At 42.4% G+C, this 17056-nt stretch overlaps 1 protein-coding gene across 1 annotated transcript in view; it reads left to right on the forward strand.

Annotated features, from left to right (window-relative positions):
* The window catches only part of LOC8039503 (bromodomain-containing protein 7), a 36968-nt gene extending 21640 nt beyond the window's left edge, over positions 1-15328 (forward strand). Inside the window, exons 13-15 of the mRNA XM_029967719.3 lie at positions 3606-3788; positions 10983-11023; positions 12203-15328. Coding sequence (XP_029823579.1) covers positions 3606-3788; positions 10983-11023; positions 12203-12412 — 434 coding nt within the window. The 3' untranslated portion in view covers positions 12413-15328. The remainder of the gene's footprint in view (positions 1-3605; positions 3789-10982; positions 11024-12202) is intronic.
* The last annotated feature ends 1728 nt before the right edge of the window (positions 15329-17056 follow it).

Here is a 17056-nt window from a genome sequence, read left to right on the forward strand (position 1 = left end):
AAAGAGGAAGGTGCGACCTATTCTCTAAGAGAATTTTGTGTGCCTGGGCAGTGCCTCGTATATAAGTTACATTATGCCTGTCCGCTTCTCTCAAAGAGATGTCCAGGTCCGATGCGCCACCTCACAGCATGCACGAACGGCTAGGTAGCACTTTCAAGCGGCTGTTTGTTTTTATTTTTACAGCGAAGCTGTTAAGGGCTAGGTTCCCCAGGATTGTGTCTGCCAGCGAATAAATGATGACACAAAACTCTGGACAGCTACCGCCATCTATGAGCAATGCTGGCAACGAGACAATAGGCAAGCCGGTTGTCTGGTTGCCACCGTCGCTCATAGATGGCGGCAAGCTTTTTATGGCAACCAGATAACCGGCTTGCCAGTTGTCTGGTTGCCACCGTTGCTCATAGATGGCGGCAGCCTTTCCACACTAGCTTGCCGACTTGCGGCCGGCCATTACTTCATTCCCCCGATAGTACAGCTTCGCTGGTCTTCTTTCACCAGAGTGGCAAGGCTGAAAGGTTTCTTTTTTCTAGCATGTATTTCCATTATTTTTGAAGCTATATCATGAACATCTTTTAACAACATGCGTGGCACTTTTCTTTGTGGGACCATCCCGATTTAAAAAAGTTTCAGTGAGACAAAATATTGAACCTACGACACAAGCGCACGGTCAGGCAGCGCTTGTGCAGCGCAAATGCAAATAACACTGGGCCGTCCGCTTCGGCGGAAGTTTGGGGGTTTTGGCGGTTACCGTGAACCTCGCGCACTGATATAGTTGGCGCCGACTCGTTTGTGCGCAAATGATGGGAAGAATAAGAAATAATATTCCACTGAAAACTGGGCCGTCCGCTTCGGCGGAAGTTTGGGGGTTTTGGCGGTTACCGTGAACCTCGCGCACTGATATAGTTGGCGCCGACTCGTTTGTGGGCAAATGATGGGAAGAATAAGGAATAATATTCCGCTGAAAACCGCAAGCTGGTCCCAAGCTTTGGACTGTCGGTCAAGGGCGTTTAAATACCTCGCTGTCGGTGCTGCTGGGGCAACATCACCGAGTCTCCTACAGAAGAGATTGTTGGCTTCACTACACGACAGGTTTGTGCTGAACGCCTAAATGGCTCTGCCGCACAACAGCTACAGATACTATTTGCTCTCTCCCTTCCGCTTCCCACTGCTCGGAGCCGACATTTCATTCAGGGGCGTCCTCGACTGAAATTTTTTGAGGAACAAGCTAAGGTACTTGTAACCTGAAAAAAAAAAAAGAAAAAAAAAAGTTTTTTTTAAAGTTAAGAATGGAATCTTTTTGAAATGCGAAAAAATTTTGAAAATGTTTTGGTTTTCTTTGGGTGTTATTGTTTTTCTCTAGAATTGATTTTTCTACAATTAACTTTTACTTTAACTTGCACAATAACTTGCACAATCACATGAAAACAAAAATTTCGTTGATGGGAATTATTATTTTTCTTTAGGTCTTTTTTTTTTTTTTGTTGGGGGAGGTTGACAAGTGCAGTATGTGTAGATTTGACCTATAAGGCTGAAACTTAAAATATTATATTTTTCTCAAGGAATTTAATATGATGTCGGGACACTACCCATCCAATATTTTGCTGCAGAATTGTGTATCTTTTTAAATAAGCCAAAAGCTCAACTGCTCCGAAACCGAAACCCAAGCATAGAGGTTCATGACTGACTAGCGTACCGAGAAGGAGGGAGAAATGTGCAGGAGGAGAGAGTTGCCAGGAGTCACGTGGCTATCGCTCCCTACCCAGTTTTTTTTCACTACTATGCTTCTCCGGCGTGTGAAGCTGACGATGACGACTGTGTTGCTTGCACTGTTTGTTGTGCAATTGTTTACTGTTCTGCACTTGAAGATTGATTGGCCGGTACTGCAAACAACAGTTCTGAAGTAGCAGCCCCATGTCCATCGCAACGTTGTTCCACCGTGCGCCGCCATCGCGGCATCCAGCCCGTGGTTTGTCACTATGCTGAGAGTGACATAGTGTGTGTACTTCCTGTGATCTGTGCAACATTTTTTTTTTTTATCAACGTGTTTGCAGCTTTTTGGAAAAATACAGAAAATGGGGTTCATATTCTTTTCTATTTTTAATACTGAATGTCGGCCTTATATGAAATATAACTTTATACATATTTGGTATGCTTGTTTGATCGGCACGTAACCATGGAAAAGAGAGTATGCACACCTCAAACCAGCCAATTCTCGACCGGCGGTGTTTGGGCGGGAAGAAAACCAATTTTGAGCCGCAAATTGTGTTCTGGGTAGTTGGGCTGTCGTATGTCATGTTCAAGTAAGAATTTTGGAGAGCATAAATTCCCTGTCAGTGTCCCTTTAAAGTGTTCCTTTCCATTTCTGCAAGGCAGCATACAAACACGACACACTGGACTGACTGGTTCGTCATGTTCAAAATCTCTTAGCTCGGAGTTCAGTTTTGTGTGTGCTAACGACTTTTACATAGAAAGTTGCTATACAAAAACAAAAAAGTGATGCATAAAAATACTAACAGCACAATGACAAGGACAGAGTAAAAGATTGACAGTCAACAGCTCTGTTGTCTGTCAGTCTCCTTATGTAATGCCCCTGCCAGGCCCCTAAAGGGACCTTGGAATTTTCGGCTGGGATAAACTGGGATTTTACTAATCATATATTGTTTAATGCGCCAAAATAAAACTAGTGCACAAAAGCCTAAAGCCTGCTTTTCGGCATGAAAATTTAAAAATATAGCGGACTATTTCGTGCCTCCTTTCCTTCGTAAGTTCTCTGCCTTTTCACTGTGATGCATCCGCTGTGCCCAACCACGTCAGCCGAATCAAGCTCACTTACTTGACACGAGCGCTGCGTCACTCGGACGTACGCGCTCGTCAACAATCAATCCATCGACAAACGTTTGAATTTGCATTCATGGCCAATGAGTGCCATGACAGCACTTATCATCACTTGAGAATGACAAGTTCTATGGTGTACTTAATAAGAACGGTGGAAGCTTGGAGTCGTCGCCTCCGGTGCCCAAGCATGTCACGACCATGTGATTTCTCATTTCGCTTTTGAGTTGAGGATTAGAGCTACGGAGGAAGAAGTTGAAAAACCATTTCGTGGTCCCTTTAAGAGATAATAAATGAGTGAATGAATGAAGTTTACTCTTTCTATATCGTTGCACTGTTTGTAGTTTTAAAAATTAACCAACTCTCCCGATCGTCAACGTTAATACAAAAAATGTCGGAGGCAGCCTTTCCCGAAACCTTAACTTTCCTTCAAAGTTTCCCGACAAAAAATGTTAGACAATTCAAATCTTCTATGTACTGAGCGTCAACTATTTTGTGCTACGTTGTCTACGCTGGCACAGCTTTCACAGTGCTGCAACCCTGCACTGCTGTGAGAGCACTTGGCTTTGTCTTGAATCTCATTTGCATTTTCTCGAGAGAAGGAGACATTTTGGAGCACTGCAGAGGCTATGCTAGCCTTGACAACGCAGCACAAAACAGTTGACGCAAAGTATGGGAGCTCTACATGGGTGGTCATACCCCAATTATATCTTTTTACTTTTCCTCTGCATTCGCTGCAGGTGCAGTTAGAATGATGTGTGTATGTTTTCCAGTTTCAGAGTCATCACCGCTGGACAGTGCAGACAGCGACGTCAATGCTGTTCTGCAGCAGAAACTTCAGGAGTCCACAGAGATGATCCAGACACTGAGCCGACTGCAGCGTGAGCGCCTCAGTGCCACCCCACCGGCCCACCTGGGTCACATCCAGGGAGCCAGTGAATTAGAGTTGGAGCTGGGTGAGCTTCTCCCCTTTTCTCTGTCCCGTCCTCTGTTAAAGGAAAACATTAGCCTAAATTTCGATTTTTTTTTTTTCTTTTTTTAATTTTATCAAATTTTAGGTTTTCAGTTTTAGAAACTAATTATACACCCTTACACAAAATTTGATAACCATACGCCAAATAGTTACGTTGATATAAAATATTTTCAACACATTGTGAGGCAGTAATAAAGTAAACGAGTTCAATGTTTGAATGCATTTTTCTCCATTTCACTTTTTTGCTGCAAATTTCGTACGAAGGAATCTTTTGTTTGAAAGTAAACATATTCTGATACCACGATCAAGATGTTTCTTTACTAAAATTTACTGGGAAATCGGGCTATATATTTTATTTTGTGTTAAATTGAGGTCCTCATTGGGAGAAAATTATGTTTTTAAAAATTGAACTAGGACAGATATGCATCTCATATTTTGAGGTAACAACTCTTCCTGAAATATTGACATTTGAGTTATAAAAACTAGATAGCCCGAAGTCCCACATCCCCAACTTTATATTCAATTGCTCAAAATGGTACTTAAAAGCTTAATTTTAATATAATAGATTTCTTAACGAATAATGGCACATCTTCCTATGCAGGTATGGGAAACTTTCCTAGAGAGCTGAAAATTTGCACAGTACACAGACATCTGATGTAGAATCTCCCCTGCAAATGTACCGTCCCGACACCTTGCGGTACACTGTTACGTCACAGTACACTGGCGGGAACTTTAAATTGGGCCTCTTATTTCTATTTTTATAAAAAAAACTACACACCTCTATAGTGAAATAATTTTTTTGTAATGTCCTGACATGCCATTTCAACGCCTAGCATGAAAAAAAAAATTTTTTTTTTTTGGCGTGCCAGAGGCCTTTTAAGCGAAACCCAGCTAAACTCGTTAAGTTTGTTCCCAAGCTTCCAAGTGTTTAGGTATAGGCTAAATTGACAGATTTGACGTAAAATTAAACCTAGAGAGATGCCTAGCTGTACCCAATTGTGTGGATTTACAAATCTTGTTACATGCAAATATTATTTCTCAATCTCGATTTTGAATGACAAAAATAAGAATCACAAATGATGAATACAGGTCAGGGTATCTCTGCCTAACATACTGTTACATAAAAGCCACAGCTTAATTTTAAATCTTTTACTACAAATGTAGATATGATTGAAAAGGTTTACTCCGACTTAACATAACAAATTAATAACAAAAGGTACAGACGTTTCGCCACCTATGCAGGTGGCATCTTCAGTATACACTGACACAAATGAGGTGAGGTCGACCAGTCTACTTATCACACACGTCCCCGTAAACGTTCGGCAGGGGGCCACGATTGGTGTTGCACACCGATGAGTCACGGCGAATGCACCAGGACTCGACGAATTTTCTTTGCCCCCACCGTTGTTCTCGGGCCAGCGTCGTCGCATTGTCCAGGTCGAAACTGTGTCCTGTCGTCCAGCAGTGTTCGACAAGTTCCGTCTTGGACCGCGTGGCATGGGTGGCCTTGGCAACGTCCCTTTTGTGTTCTTTCAATCTCGTTGCCCTCTTTCTGCCCGTTTCGCCGATGTAGGTCGCGTCACAATCCCCGCACTGCACTTTGTATACGACCCCCCTCTGACCGTCTGCAGAGGTGCGGTCCTTCGGTTTCGGGAACACATTCGCTAAGGTATAATGTGGTTTAAAAACAGTTTGTACGCCCAGCGGGCGCAAAGCTCTCCGAACAGCATCTGACACGCCCTGGACATAGGGAATAGATACAATAGACGTTGCCCGCACTCGTGACTCACTCCCCCTTCCCCTCTGCATTCGCCTCTGCGTATCGTTAATAAACGTCCTCGGATAATGGCGCCGCTCTAACGCACAAACCACATTTTCTACCTCTTGCAACCGTAGCTGCTTGTTAGAGCACACTGTATCACAACGTGATAAAAAGGTTCTTACAACGGACCGTTTGTGTTCGGTCGGGTGATGCGAGTCAAAGGACAAAAAATTTCCGGTGTCACACTGCTTACGGTACACCGTCGTTTCCACACTGCCATTACTGGCCCGGCGTACCAACACATCCAAAAAGGCAACACGTGTGGAAACGACGGTGTACCGTAAGCAGTGTGACACCGGAAATTTTTTGTCCTTTGACTCGCATCACCCGACCGAACACAAACGGTCCGTTGTAAGAACCTTTTTATCACGTTGTGATACAGTGTGCTCTAACAAGCAGCTACGGTTGCAAGAGGTAGAAAATGTGGTTTGTGCGTTAGAGCGGCGCCATTATCCGAGGACGTTTATTAACGATACGCAGAGGCGAATGCAGAGGGGAAGGGGGAGTGAGTCACGAGTGCGGGCAACGTCTATTGTATCTATTCCCTATGTCCAGGGCGTGTCAGATGCTGTTCGGAGAGCTTTGCGCCCGCTGGGCGTACAAACTGTTTTTAAACCACATTATACCTTAGCGAATGTGTTCCCGAAACCGAAGGACCGCACCTCTGCAGACGGTCAGAGGGGGGTCGTATACAAAGTGCAGTGCGGGGATTGTGACGCGACCTACATCGGCGAAACGGGCAGAAAGAGGGCAACGAGATTGAAAGAACACAAAAGGGACGTTGCCAAGGCCACCCATGCCACGCGGTCCAAGACGGAACTTTTCGAACACTGCTGGACGACAGGACACAGTTTCGACCTGGACAATGCGACGACGCTGGCCCGAGAACAACGGTGGGGGCAAAGAAAATTCGTCGAGTCCTGGTGCATTCGCCGTGACTCATCGGTGTGCAACACCAATCGTGGCCCCCTGCCGGACGTTTACGGGGACGTGTGTGATAAGTAGACTGGTCGACCTCACCTCATTTGTGTCAGTGTATACTGAAGATGCCACCTGCATAGGTGGCGAAACGTCTGTACCTTTTGTTATTAATTTGTTATGTTAAGTCGGAGTAAACCTTTTCAATCATGAATTCACCCGGCTTTTGGAACATTTTTGCAAATGTAGATATCCACAATCACAAAGTTTCTGTTTCTTTTTAAAAAAAACAACACTAAAGCTAGGAGAAAAAAACATTTTTTTTTCTGCCCAATTAAGACAGGCATGTCCTAAAATAAATTTTGTTAATAAAAGTGTTTGCTCAGTGTTAAAAAAAAAAATGTTTGCTCAATATTTATGCTACAGTACAAACTTCTTTTATGTGCGGGCAAAACCGAAATTGTACCCCTCTGGGATGATGATGATAGCATTTGTACTCGGCTATACTCTGTTTCACGATAACTTGGCAAACTGTGGAGGCTACGGCCCGTGCGACTTTAATTAGAGCTTCGGAGCGAGGCATGTGTCACCACGTCACGGGAGCATTTGTGTCACTGCGCCAAATGCAAGGCCTAAGGATGTGATTGCTGCGCCAAACTGTGCCAAGGGGCTAACACTGCTACATCCTGCTACATTTTGCGAAAATATGGGTAATCCGCGCTCCGCCCCCCCCTCTGCGCCAAAAAACCAATTTCAATCACCTTTCAAAACCAAAACTAAACTCAGTACCATATTTGAGCGGGTCCATATCACATGAGCGAATGACGTTTTACCGAACAGCGACATTTGAGCGAATCAACGTTTTAGCGAATAACGAAAGTGCGCCCTAACCCCCCCCCCCCCCCCCGCGCTGCGTTTGCGCTGCTTCACGGCGACAGTATGCGGCGGCTCATTGCGAAAATGTTAACCCACTTGGCCCATCCGAAAGCGCCCCTTCGTGGCGTCCGACTATTCGCTAAAGTGTCATTTGGTGAAACGTGGGTGTTCGCTAAAATGTCATTCGATCAAGTGAGTGCCTCCCCCAGGTACCAGCCATGCAGTTATGCCGTGAAACGAAACCACGTTTTTGCGCGGCGGGAGTTTCTTCGTGAGCTGAAGCACTCGCTCCTGAAAGCAAGGACCGTGGGAAAACTATATTGAATCCCTGCCTTCCAGTCACGGTGGTCACACGACGTCGGATGTTGCAGTCCCCACGTCGCTGCAGATATGACGCTTTCTCAAATGAAACTAATTACCGCCGCATGTTCATTAACATTCCTGTTCTTGTTTAAATTGTGCGTTACTACAAAAATCCCTCTCTAACACAAAGACCGCTGTGTCGAAGTATTGATTACCTAGGTTTCTCTTAGTGGGCTTTGTTTCGAGAGGGACTGTGGTACGTGAAAATTTGCTGCGAAAGAAAGTTGGTGGAGAGAAGTGAGCTAAAGGAAAAAAGGCAATGTCTGCGCGCTTAACTCGCACAGCGCGCTTGTTTGTCTCGAGTTGAGTCGTTGTACAAAGTGCTCCAAGAACTTTTTGACCCTGGCTCGCGATGTCTCGCATCGATGCGCTCAGGTTTCTTTTTTTTTTTTTTTGGCATGTGTTTGGCGTTTATTTTATTTGTGGGCCTGGGGGGGGGGGCGGGGGGGGGGGCAAGTACACGCCGCTGGTCTGTTTTTTGTCGTATGCTCGACAGTTACATTTTGCATACAATTTTGGGAATCGACGGAGTGGAGTGGCATGGTTTTTCGGTTTCGATCGAACAGCCGTTGCCTCCGCTCACGTGATAAAGCATGCGCAACTGCAGACCTGCCGAAGTTGCCCTCACGTGCATACGAACATGATTGCACGACAGAGGCACCATCTGGGACGCTTGCAATCCATAGTTCTACGCAGGGGTGGGCAAAATACATGCAAACATGTATCGAAATACAAATACAAAATACTTTGTCAAAAATGTATTTAATTACAAATCTAATTACATTTCCAAAAAAGTATTTAAGTACAAGATACAAATACAACCAAATGTATTTGGTCTCCTCCAAATACTTTTCCAAATACATTCCTCAAAATTTGCGTCAGCGACTTCAGGGCACCTGCAACGGGTTTCTGGGTATCTCATTTTAATTTTGCATTGCACACTCGGGAGTTAGTGTGCGAGGCTCTAGTAACGTAATAGAAATATAATCCCCAAAAAATGTAATCAGCTTAGACGTAATAGGTGAAAAAAGTACAGAGCTTCAAGCAGCTTTTTTTGTCGATTACATTTTGGTATAGAACAGCAAAGAACCGAGACGACCAAGATGCGCAGCACTAGCTAGAGAATTTTTTATTGTTGCAACTCGCACCAGTTACGAATATCTGGACAACCCGCGCATTTAGAATGTTCCAGGCAACAATATGGATGGAAATTAGGCTGGAAAGCATCACAAGTTGTCACAGGCATTTATTTTGCCAGTCTGCCTCTGAACGTCAATTTCGTCACTATTCTTGCCTTGGACTAGCACCGTAATCACGAAGTCACTAAACGCTTGTGCTTGATTGAGAGACACTGCATTTGGCGCAGAACGTAGTTTTCTTCCTGCTCTGGACAGTGACAATAAATTGGAGGGATGTATTTTCACCCACAAAATTGTATTTAATTACAATTGTATTTGAAATACCCATGTTTTAGTATTTAAATGCACACGTCAAATACATTACCCAATTTGTAATTAAATACAAATGCAAATTACACAAAGTACTTGAAATATGTATTTCAAATACTTGTATTTGAAATACTGCCCATCCCTGATTCTATGTTTGCTTACTTTTGACGAAAATCTGGCACGTCGGGAACCAGTAAAACGGTGGCAAGCGGTTTTTCGGAATTGCTCGGCAATGTCTACAGCACTGTACTCTTGTGGGATGTCTCAGCAGTAAAAACACAAGCAGCTAGTTCCGTCACAACACATCACATCACATCAGAACACAACACAAATTGCCTTCATTTATGCAGCACTTAAGACAAATATGGTATTTATTTTTCTAAGAACATCTGCTCCAAAAAGCCAATTTTGCAGCTGCGAAACACTGTCTTGACTGCTCCAAAAGCCACTTTTGCTGCTCCAGAACACTGTTTTGGTTGCTCCGAAAGGTGCTCCCAAATGGCTTAGGCCAATAACATCACTGAAGGCCCGGAGGAACTGGCTGTCTTCTGCTGGCCAAGAGTCGTCTCCTGCGAAACAAACCAACTTTGGATGAACGTCCATCACCGTGACATTGCCATCCACTTGAGTAGCGAGCTCTTCGGGGACAGTTCATGAGACAACCATACGCTCAATTTACCCGTGAATCTGTGGCAAATGGAAATGCCAGGGCGACGTTTTGAGCAGGCGTGTCCAATTACAGGGCAGCGATCGTTCAAACATACTTCAAATGCCACATTGTTCTCGGAAAAGAGTTGATCCGAATTAAATATCATTAGAAACTAACATGTCTTCGCCTATCTTTGTTCCGTGTTGTGTAACCAGATGCAATTGCACGAGTTCAATTGCCGTTAAAAACTAAAGAAGCGTAGAACTACATTCTGTCGCGAATGGTGCCGTTGCTGTGGCAGTAACAAGGCCTCCGTGGCCTCAACTATGGGGTGTTGTGAAGTGCCTTGCTCCGATGCCCTTATTGGGGTGCAGGGGACACAGCCTCCACAGTTCGCCAGGTTATTGTGAAAGGGAGTATCCTGTGCACTCTTGAGTTTGCTGGACCTCAGAGTGCACACTAGTTGGGTAAAAACACTATCATCATCATCCCACAGGGGTACAATTTCGGTTTCACCTGCAAATTGAAAAATTTGTTCTGTAGCATGAATATTGGACAAAAAATATATATTTTCGACCAACATTTATTTTGAAACATGCATCCCTAACCATGTACCAAAAAAAAATTCTTTTTTTCTAGGTTTAGTTGTTTTTTTAAATACACCTGCGAAGCTCGCTTCCGCGTGTGCTGTTTCGAATTTCTAATCATAGTTTTTAATGATAAACTATTAGATATTCACTTCAAAACAGAGTGCAATATTTATTTTTATTTTTCTAAGTGTTAATCGCGACGTGTTAGCCCCTATCACGCCACGATCAACACTTTAAAAAATAAAAAGGTTGCAGTTTATCTTGAAGCTGATATAGAAGAGATTATTATTCAAAACTACTATTTGAAATTTCTAATATTCTCACAACACTAATTCAACAAACATGATTTGGATTTTCAATAAGAATAGGGTAAGAAAATGAAAAAAAAAAAAAAAGTTGTTACATTTTAAATTTTTTAAATCAAGGCTTCTTCTGTTGAAGTTTAACTACCATTATTAGCATTGCACTGTTTCTAAGCAATTTCTCTAAAGTCAACTTTTATTTCTTTTAGCGGAGAAGGTAGCGAAGACTCTCTCGGAATTGGCATCACATGTAAGTGACGTCAATACTGTGCATTATTCCTTTTTTTTAAACAACTTTCTAAGCTTCTAGTGTTGTCTTTCATGCTCCATTTTTTATTCCAATAAAAAGTAATCATTCTGAATTATAAAAGTGTTTCTGGAGCTGAGCACCAGTATTTTGCGTGAAGGTTGCAAACAAATTTGCGTAGTTATCAGAATTTCTTAAGTCTGCGACCATTCCCGGGAGCTAGCCTACTTAAAAATCTAGACAAAATTGGAGGAAATAAAGGGGTGGGCTAGCCTTCGATTGTGACCAAAAGACGTTTTAGAAAAATATTGTAGCCAGGCCAGAAACGCAAAGTCTACTAAGAAATGTGGAAACCGGTTTCTTCACAGCCTGTTTGCACAAATCATCAGTCACGCTTTTCGAACGTGAAAGCGTGTTTACAGTTTCCAAGCGATTTTTTGGACGTCTTCGCAGGATCATGACACGCCCCGTAGAGTTAGTGTAATAACAGCGACAGAAATTCCCGACACCATTAAACTCGGTGCGCAATATTTCAAATTTTGTTTGCACCATTCGTCGCAAAGGCGCTGCCGTGAATTAAATCACCGCCATTTTGCCTTTATGTTGTAACCTAGATGCAACCTCCCATGCCCTAAAGCAATAGAGAAGGTGGATTGAGGCTATAGTCTGATACTTCAGTTTTATTATAGCTGCCATGGCCGACGTTGGTCCGCCCAATGACTATGGCATGGTTGCTGTTCTTTTCGTGTTCTTTGGATACAAGCAGCATCTGCCGATGGGCCTATTAACGAATTGGGTCTTGATTAGCCGACCGTTGTCATGAAGCAGTCCCAAATAGCGCCAACGAGGGTCCTGACAGACGCAGCAAATATAGCAAGATGAAAATGGTGAAAAAGGCTACCTCATTACTGCCCAGGTTACCTGGGCAGTAATGCCTAATGCTGGGGTGGCCTATCTCTTGAGGGTGGGGCATCTCTTGGGATATTAGAGTTGTGTTGTTACTTAGCCTAAAACATGAGCTAGCTTAGGGTGATGTTTTAGCGCCTCAAGCATGAGTCTTGAGTCTTTTTATGCAAATTGTACTGGCAAGACAGAAAATAAGTGTTTGAGCTTTGTGCCAGGCCCAGTTGGTGAAAGGAGCATCTCAGCTGGCTAATCCACTGATTTGACTCGGAAATACAGGCCAAGCCGGGAAGCATAGTGAGTGTGGATGCCATTCGCAAAGCCATGGGCATCAACTACCCACCCACTGGATCTTCGTCCTGCCACCACCATCACTCATGTCCTCACGTCACTTCGCCGTATGGTGTGTCAACGCATGACCTCCCAGACAGCAGCAGCAGCAATGATGTCTCCCTACGCACCAACGACTCTCCACCTTCCAACACTTGATTGAGTGAGGCTGGAAACACCATGAACCCTGACTCTCATTGCCACACATTCAAAACCTTAAGGAGAGTGTTGCACCTTTCCGACCAAGTTGTCTCAAGCAAGCGCTACGAAGTTGCAAGACTTGTCATTCACTTTGGAGGCGGCAGACTTCCGACGGAAAAGTGGGCTGTCTTGTGGTGATGCATCATCAGTGTAACTTCCCGCATGGTTTCAAAGATTGGTCCATGTGGCACATGGTGTGACACCCTCCGGACACTTGAAGTTGCCGAAGTTGGACGCAAAAGTATTTGTTTGGTGTGTGTAGCCGGGAAGAAAGCTATGGCATCCTAGGAAAGACTGGTGCAGTGCTTGAATTATTGACTGTGATTTTTTAAAGCTCTAAATGGTGGATATAAAGTAGCAGACGTAAATATATATATATATATATATGTTTTTCAAACTATGTGTGACACTGCTAAAACTTGTAAATGGTTGTGTGACAACTGCTAAGTTTTGTAAATGCATGAGTGGTTGTGTGAATGCTCAATAGGGTGTAAGTGACAACTGATCCCAGCAAAGTGCACTTATACCCCTGTTGGATGGCACACTTAAATGCCATTTATGCTGGAAGCCCTTGCGATTTATAAAATGCATTTAAGCATTCCCCTGCCTGGCAGTATCTCATTTGCCTCTGCTGCCATATAGGAAAACATAATTTCCTGTAGTTCTAGCTGTCCCTAATGGCAAACTTTTTCTGTCAAAATCTGATACTTGTTATTGAGTTCCATACTATTTGATTTTGCAGTTGCTTTTTCTGAATCTGATGCAATTCCACATTGAGTGTATGTTATTACAAATTGGCAGCTATATTATTTGGTTGAACTCTCGGAGAAGGTTGAGCTGAGCAGTACTGTCTCATTCATAGCCTCCCCAGCACAAGGATAGGCCATATCATTTGATCCATCCAACTAGTAGTATTCAATCAGTCCCTCTTAATATGACTACTGTCAGTTTTTCTATGAATGTTATAAACCAAAGAATTAATGTTTTGCTTTTATTTACTGAACTTCCAGTCAAAATGCAGGTGAAGAGAAACCTTGGCAGGCCTCTTTTTGGTTTTTAGCTGCAAACTAGAGATTGGATTGTGCCTCCAACAGAGAGGCCAAAGTCAGTTTTCATTTGCCACATCCCACCTTCATCAAACATTGCATCACTTGGAATGCAGTCATCTGTGTACGATCTTCTCCAGCCATGTTAGCAATCAATCTTGTTTTATGCATGCAGGAAAAAACACTAATGGTTGATCTTCAAATGCTAAGTAACACTAATTTTTTTTTTCTAAGGGTTGTTTGACAGGCAGGTAACTACATTTTGACCTAGAAACTCGTGCTTTGTTTTTGTTTTTTTTATCCCAGTGGTAATTTTATGTTTTATTTGTTTGTTTTGCACCTACCACGGCTACACTGAACTGAGTGGGAATTGATTGAAATCCAACTTTTTCTCTTCAGAAAGTATTATCAGCTGCTCCACCATATCAGTGACATTTCGAGGACCTCGAGGAGTACTTGTTTTGACAGATGGAAGTTTCACACAAGGATGTCCTTCCTCAATCTGCTTCCGCTATCTGTAAAGTAACCTGTTTTGTTGTTAATGGTGGTGGTGTTTTCATTGAGAGAAGCATAAAGGCACAGGCTGGTTGTGTTTCCATTAATGTTTTTTTTTATTTTTTTATTCACCAGTGTAGGAAAACATGCTTTGTATGCATATTCTTTGAGACAATCTTGCTTTCACTCAGTTATGGTAGCAGAAAAAATGCACTTAGTGATAAGCTGCCTCTAAAATAGTCCTAGTCTTAGTCATATGCTATGTCCAGCTTAGAATTTCAGTTATATAACATCCATGTCATATTAACAGCTCCCCACAATCTTGATTTATTTTCTCTTGCTTAACAGGAGTTGACTCAGTATTGAAAGTTTTACAGAAAAGCAACCCCTCTATTAATGCATTCAATCTGGATGCTTATTTTGGAGGAGAGTTTATCCGAAGACATATTTTGTTCAAATGTTATGAAGGTGGTCTTGGCAGGAGTAAACACTTGAGAAACTGAAGGCATTACCCAATTCTTTTTAACCTACACTATTTTTTCTTCTTTTTTTTTTTTTTGTGTGCATAAATGGCATTTGGGTTGTACCTGTTAGCAGGCTGGATCTCAGAAGATTTTGAGATGACTGTCTGACAGAGGTATCGGTGTATCTGTGTAGTTGGTTTGTTGCCTTTTTTTTTTTTTTTCTTTTAACAATGTTGTGTATTTGGAATGAGTAAATCATCACACGGAGATGAGTGACTGCTAATTATTGACATGCTGCAGGTTTGCCCCTGTGTCGTTTCCTCCTCCTGCAGCTAAATATGTTTTCAAATGACTAACTAATTTGGTGAGCTGAATTTTTTACAGACAAATGTGCCAAGTGAGGGCTAGAAAGGAAGGACTTTGCAATCCAAAGATGTGTGTAAAATTGGGATGGTGAGAATGATCTGGTGCTTTCAGCTTTTGGTACTTTATTCATTTCATCTGTTTGGAGGAAGCTGCTCCCAGTCGTGTGTGCCCACCCCTTCATAAGGTATCTTTTGTAGTCCTGCTGAGACAGTCGTTTTTCACAGATAATTGTGTGAATAGTGCGTGTGTATATACATATTGAGAGCAGTCATGGAAACCTGTTTTTCTATTAGACATGCCATCAACCACTGCAGACCGAAGTAAAACGTTAAAAAGGAAATAGCAGATCAATGTGCTGAAACAGCCACAACTGAATTGGCCTGAATTATTTGGCTGGTTGCTGGTCCAATATTGGACTACTGAAATGTTCTAGGATTCTTGTGGTATTTGCAAAGGTCTGGCGAAAAAAAAAAAAAAGCTCATTAAAGCAATATTTGGGAAAATATGGTGTCAGACATTTTCATTCATCCCTGGGCCCTTACTGTAAGAAATGTTTTATTTTTTTTCTCTCTCTCTCTCTCTCTCTGTGTGTCGTCTTTAAGTTTGCTATTTTGATGACCTCTGTACCAAGCCTCCTGGAACAAAGTTCAGCATTTTTTTATTTAAACAAAATTATATTTTATGTGAGGACTCCTATAAAAAGATGCATACAGTGTGTTTTGTTTTGGACTACAGATTTTTTTTTTTTTTGTGAAAGTTACAATAATGCAGTTTGTGCAGATGAGTTATACAGCCAGGGGGACGTAAAAGCCAGATAATTAACTACTGTGTGTTAACTTTTTAATTAGTGAAAATAAACACGGTTCAATTATAAACTTGAAGAGTAGCATTGAAAATCTTTACATCAGTAGATTTTAGGACCACTTCTGGCTATGGGCGCAAGGCAGGCGGTCAAAAACGTAGATGATAAGAGATAGAAAAAGTTTTACACGGGCACGTCGAGGTTGGATTGCTGCGAGTTGGGTGCATTTTCGGAACCCAGGAAAAGAACACGAACCAAATCATTCTACGATTGTCTGATTTTCGATGACGTTTGAAATCATTTGTTTATTTTTAATAATTTAAAAGTTAACAAATTTTAGTTCATTCAATCCACCGTGATGATTAACTCACCTGCACAGACCGTATTAGTGTAGCTTTCACAGCATTTTTTTTTCCCTTCAAATTTGTGAAGCCTAAAAAAAAAACCGTTTTTATAGTTGAGCACTCGGATTAGGAAAAAAACAGATCTTTACAAAATTATCTTCTTTTTCTTTCTTTTTTTTTTTTTTTTTCCTGTGCTGGTTTGCAAGAGTGCTATTTTTGCGAGCACTGTATAAGCCTTCTGGAACAAAGTTAGACATTATTTGAAATAAAAAAATATAAAAAAATTATGTTACCCTGTGCACCAACACTTCAAAAAATGTGCGTTTCACGGAAGGCTAGCCAAATCGCTCATGCAAAAGGTACACATCGTGCAGAAAACAGGTTTATAATAATGTTTGGTGTAATTAGTTTCTTTAATTACTTTTGTTTAAAGGAGCTGTGCAACGATTTTAACGTTGAAAATATTGGAATCTTCTGCTTTTGACATTGTTCACCTTGTCACAAAGGACAGAAAACACACACCCTTATTCGAAATGTTGCAATTCCGCCGCGTAATCGCGAGGCAAAAAATTAGAATATTTCCCGACCTGCAGCCGCGAGCGGCGGCCATGAGAAACACGCGGCGTGACGTCAATGGGGGTCTTGTAGAAAGATAGCAAGTTGTGCGAATACCTGCTCGATAAAAGGTGACTTATAAATCTTGTCATTCCGACATAAATGCTTCAAAAACCTGATATCGTTGACAAAACTTTTATTATACGGAGTTTTAGTGGCGCCATCTATCCTAGGTCCACAAAACCATCAGCTCTATCTGCTACCGCGAACAGGAGGGGGAGGGGGACAAAGCCGGACGCGGATGAGACTCTTCCTTTCACCATATTGTATGCGCTGCGCCCGCCAGCACGGGGTCGCGAGCGGATGAGTTCTCGCTGCTCACTGATGGCTCTAGAGAGAGAGCTTCACCGGAACCCCGCGCAAACCCCATTGGCGTCACAGCGCACGTCACTCGGAAGATGGTGACGGAGTTGAGAGGTGCCGAAAACCTCAATCTTTGTCCTTTTTTTAAAACAAAAACTAGGACATGC

This window comes from Ixodes scapularis, unplaced genomic scaffold, assembly GCF_016920785.2.
Source record: "Ixodes scapularis isolate PalLabHiFi unplaced genomic scaffold, ASM1692078v2 PGA_scaffold9__187_contigs__length_104089568, whole genome shotgun sequence".
In the NCBI taxonomy this organism is placed as follows: Eukaryota; Metazoa; Arthropoda; class Arachnida; order Ixodida; family Ixodidae; genus Ixodes; species Ixodes scapularis.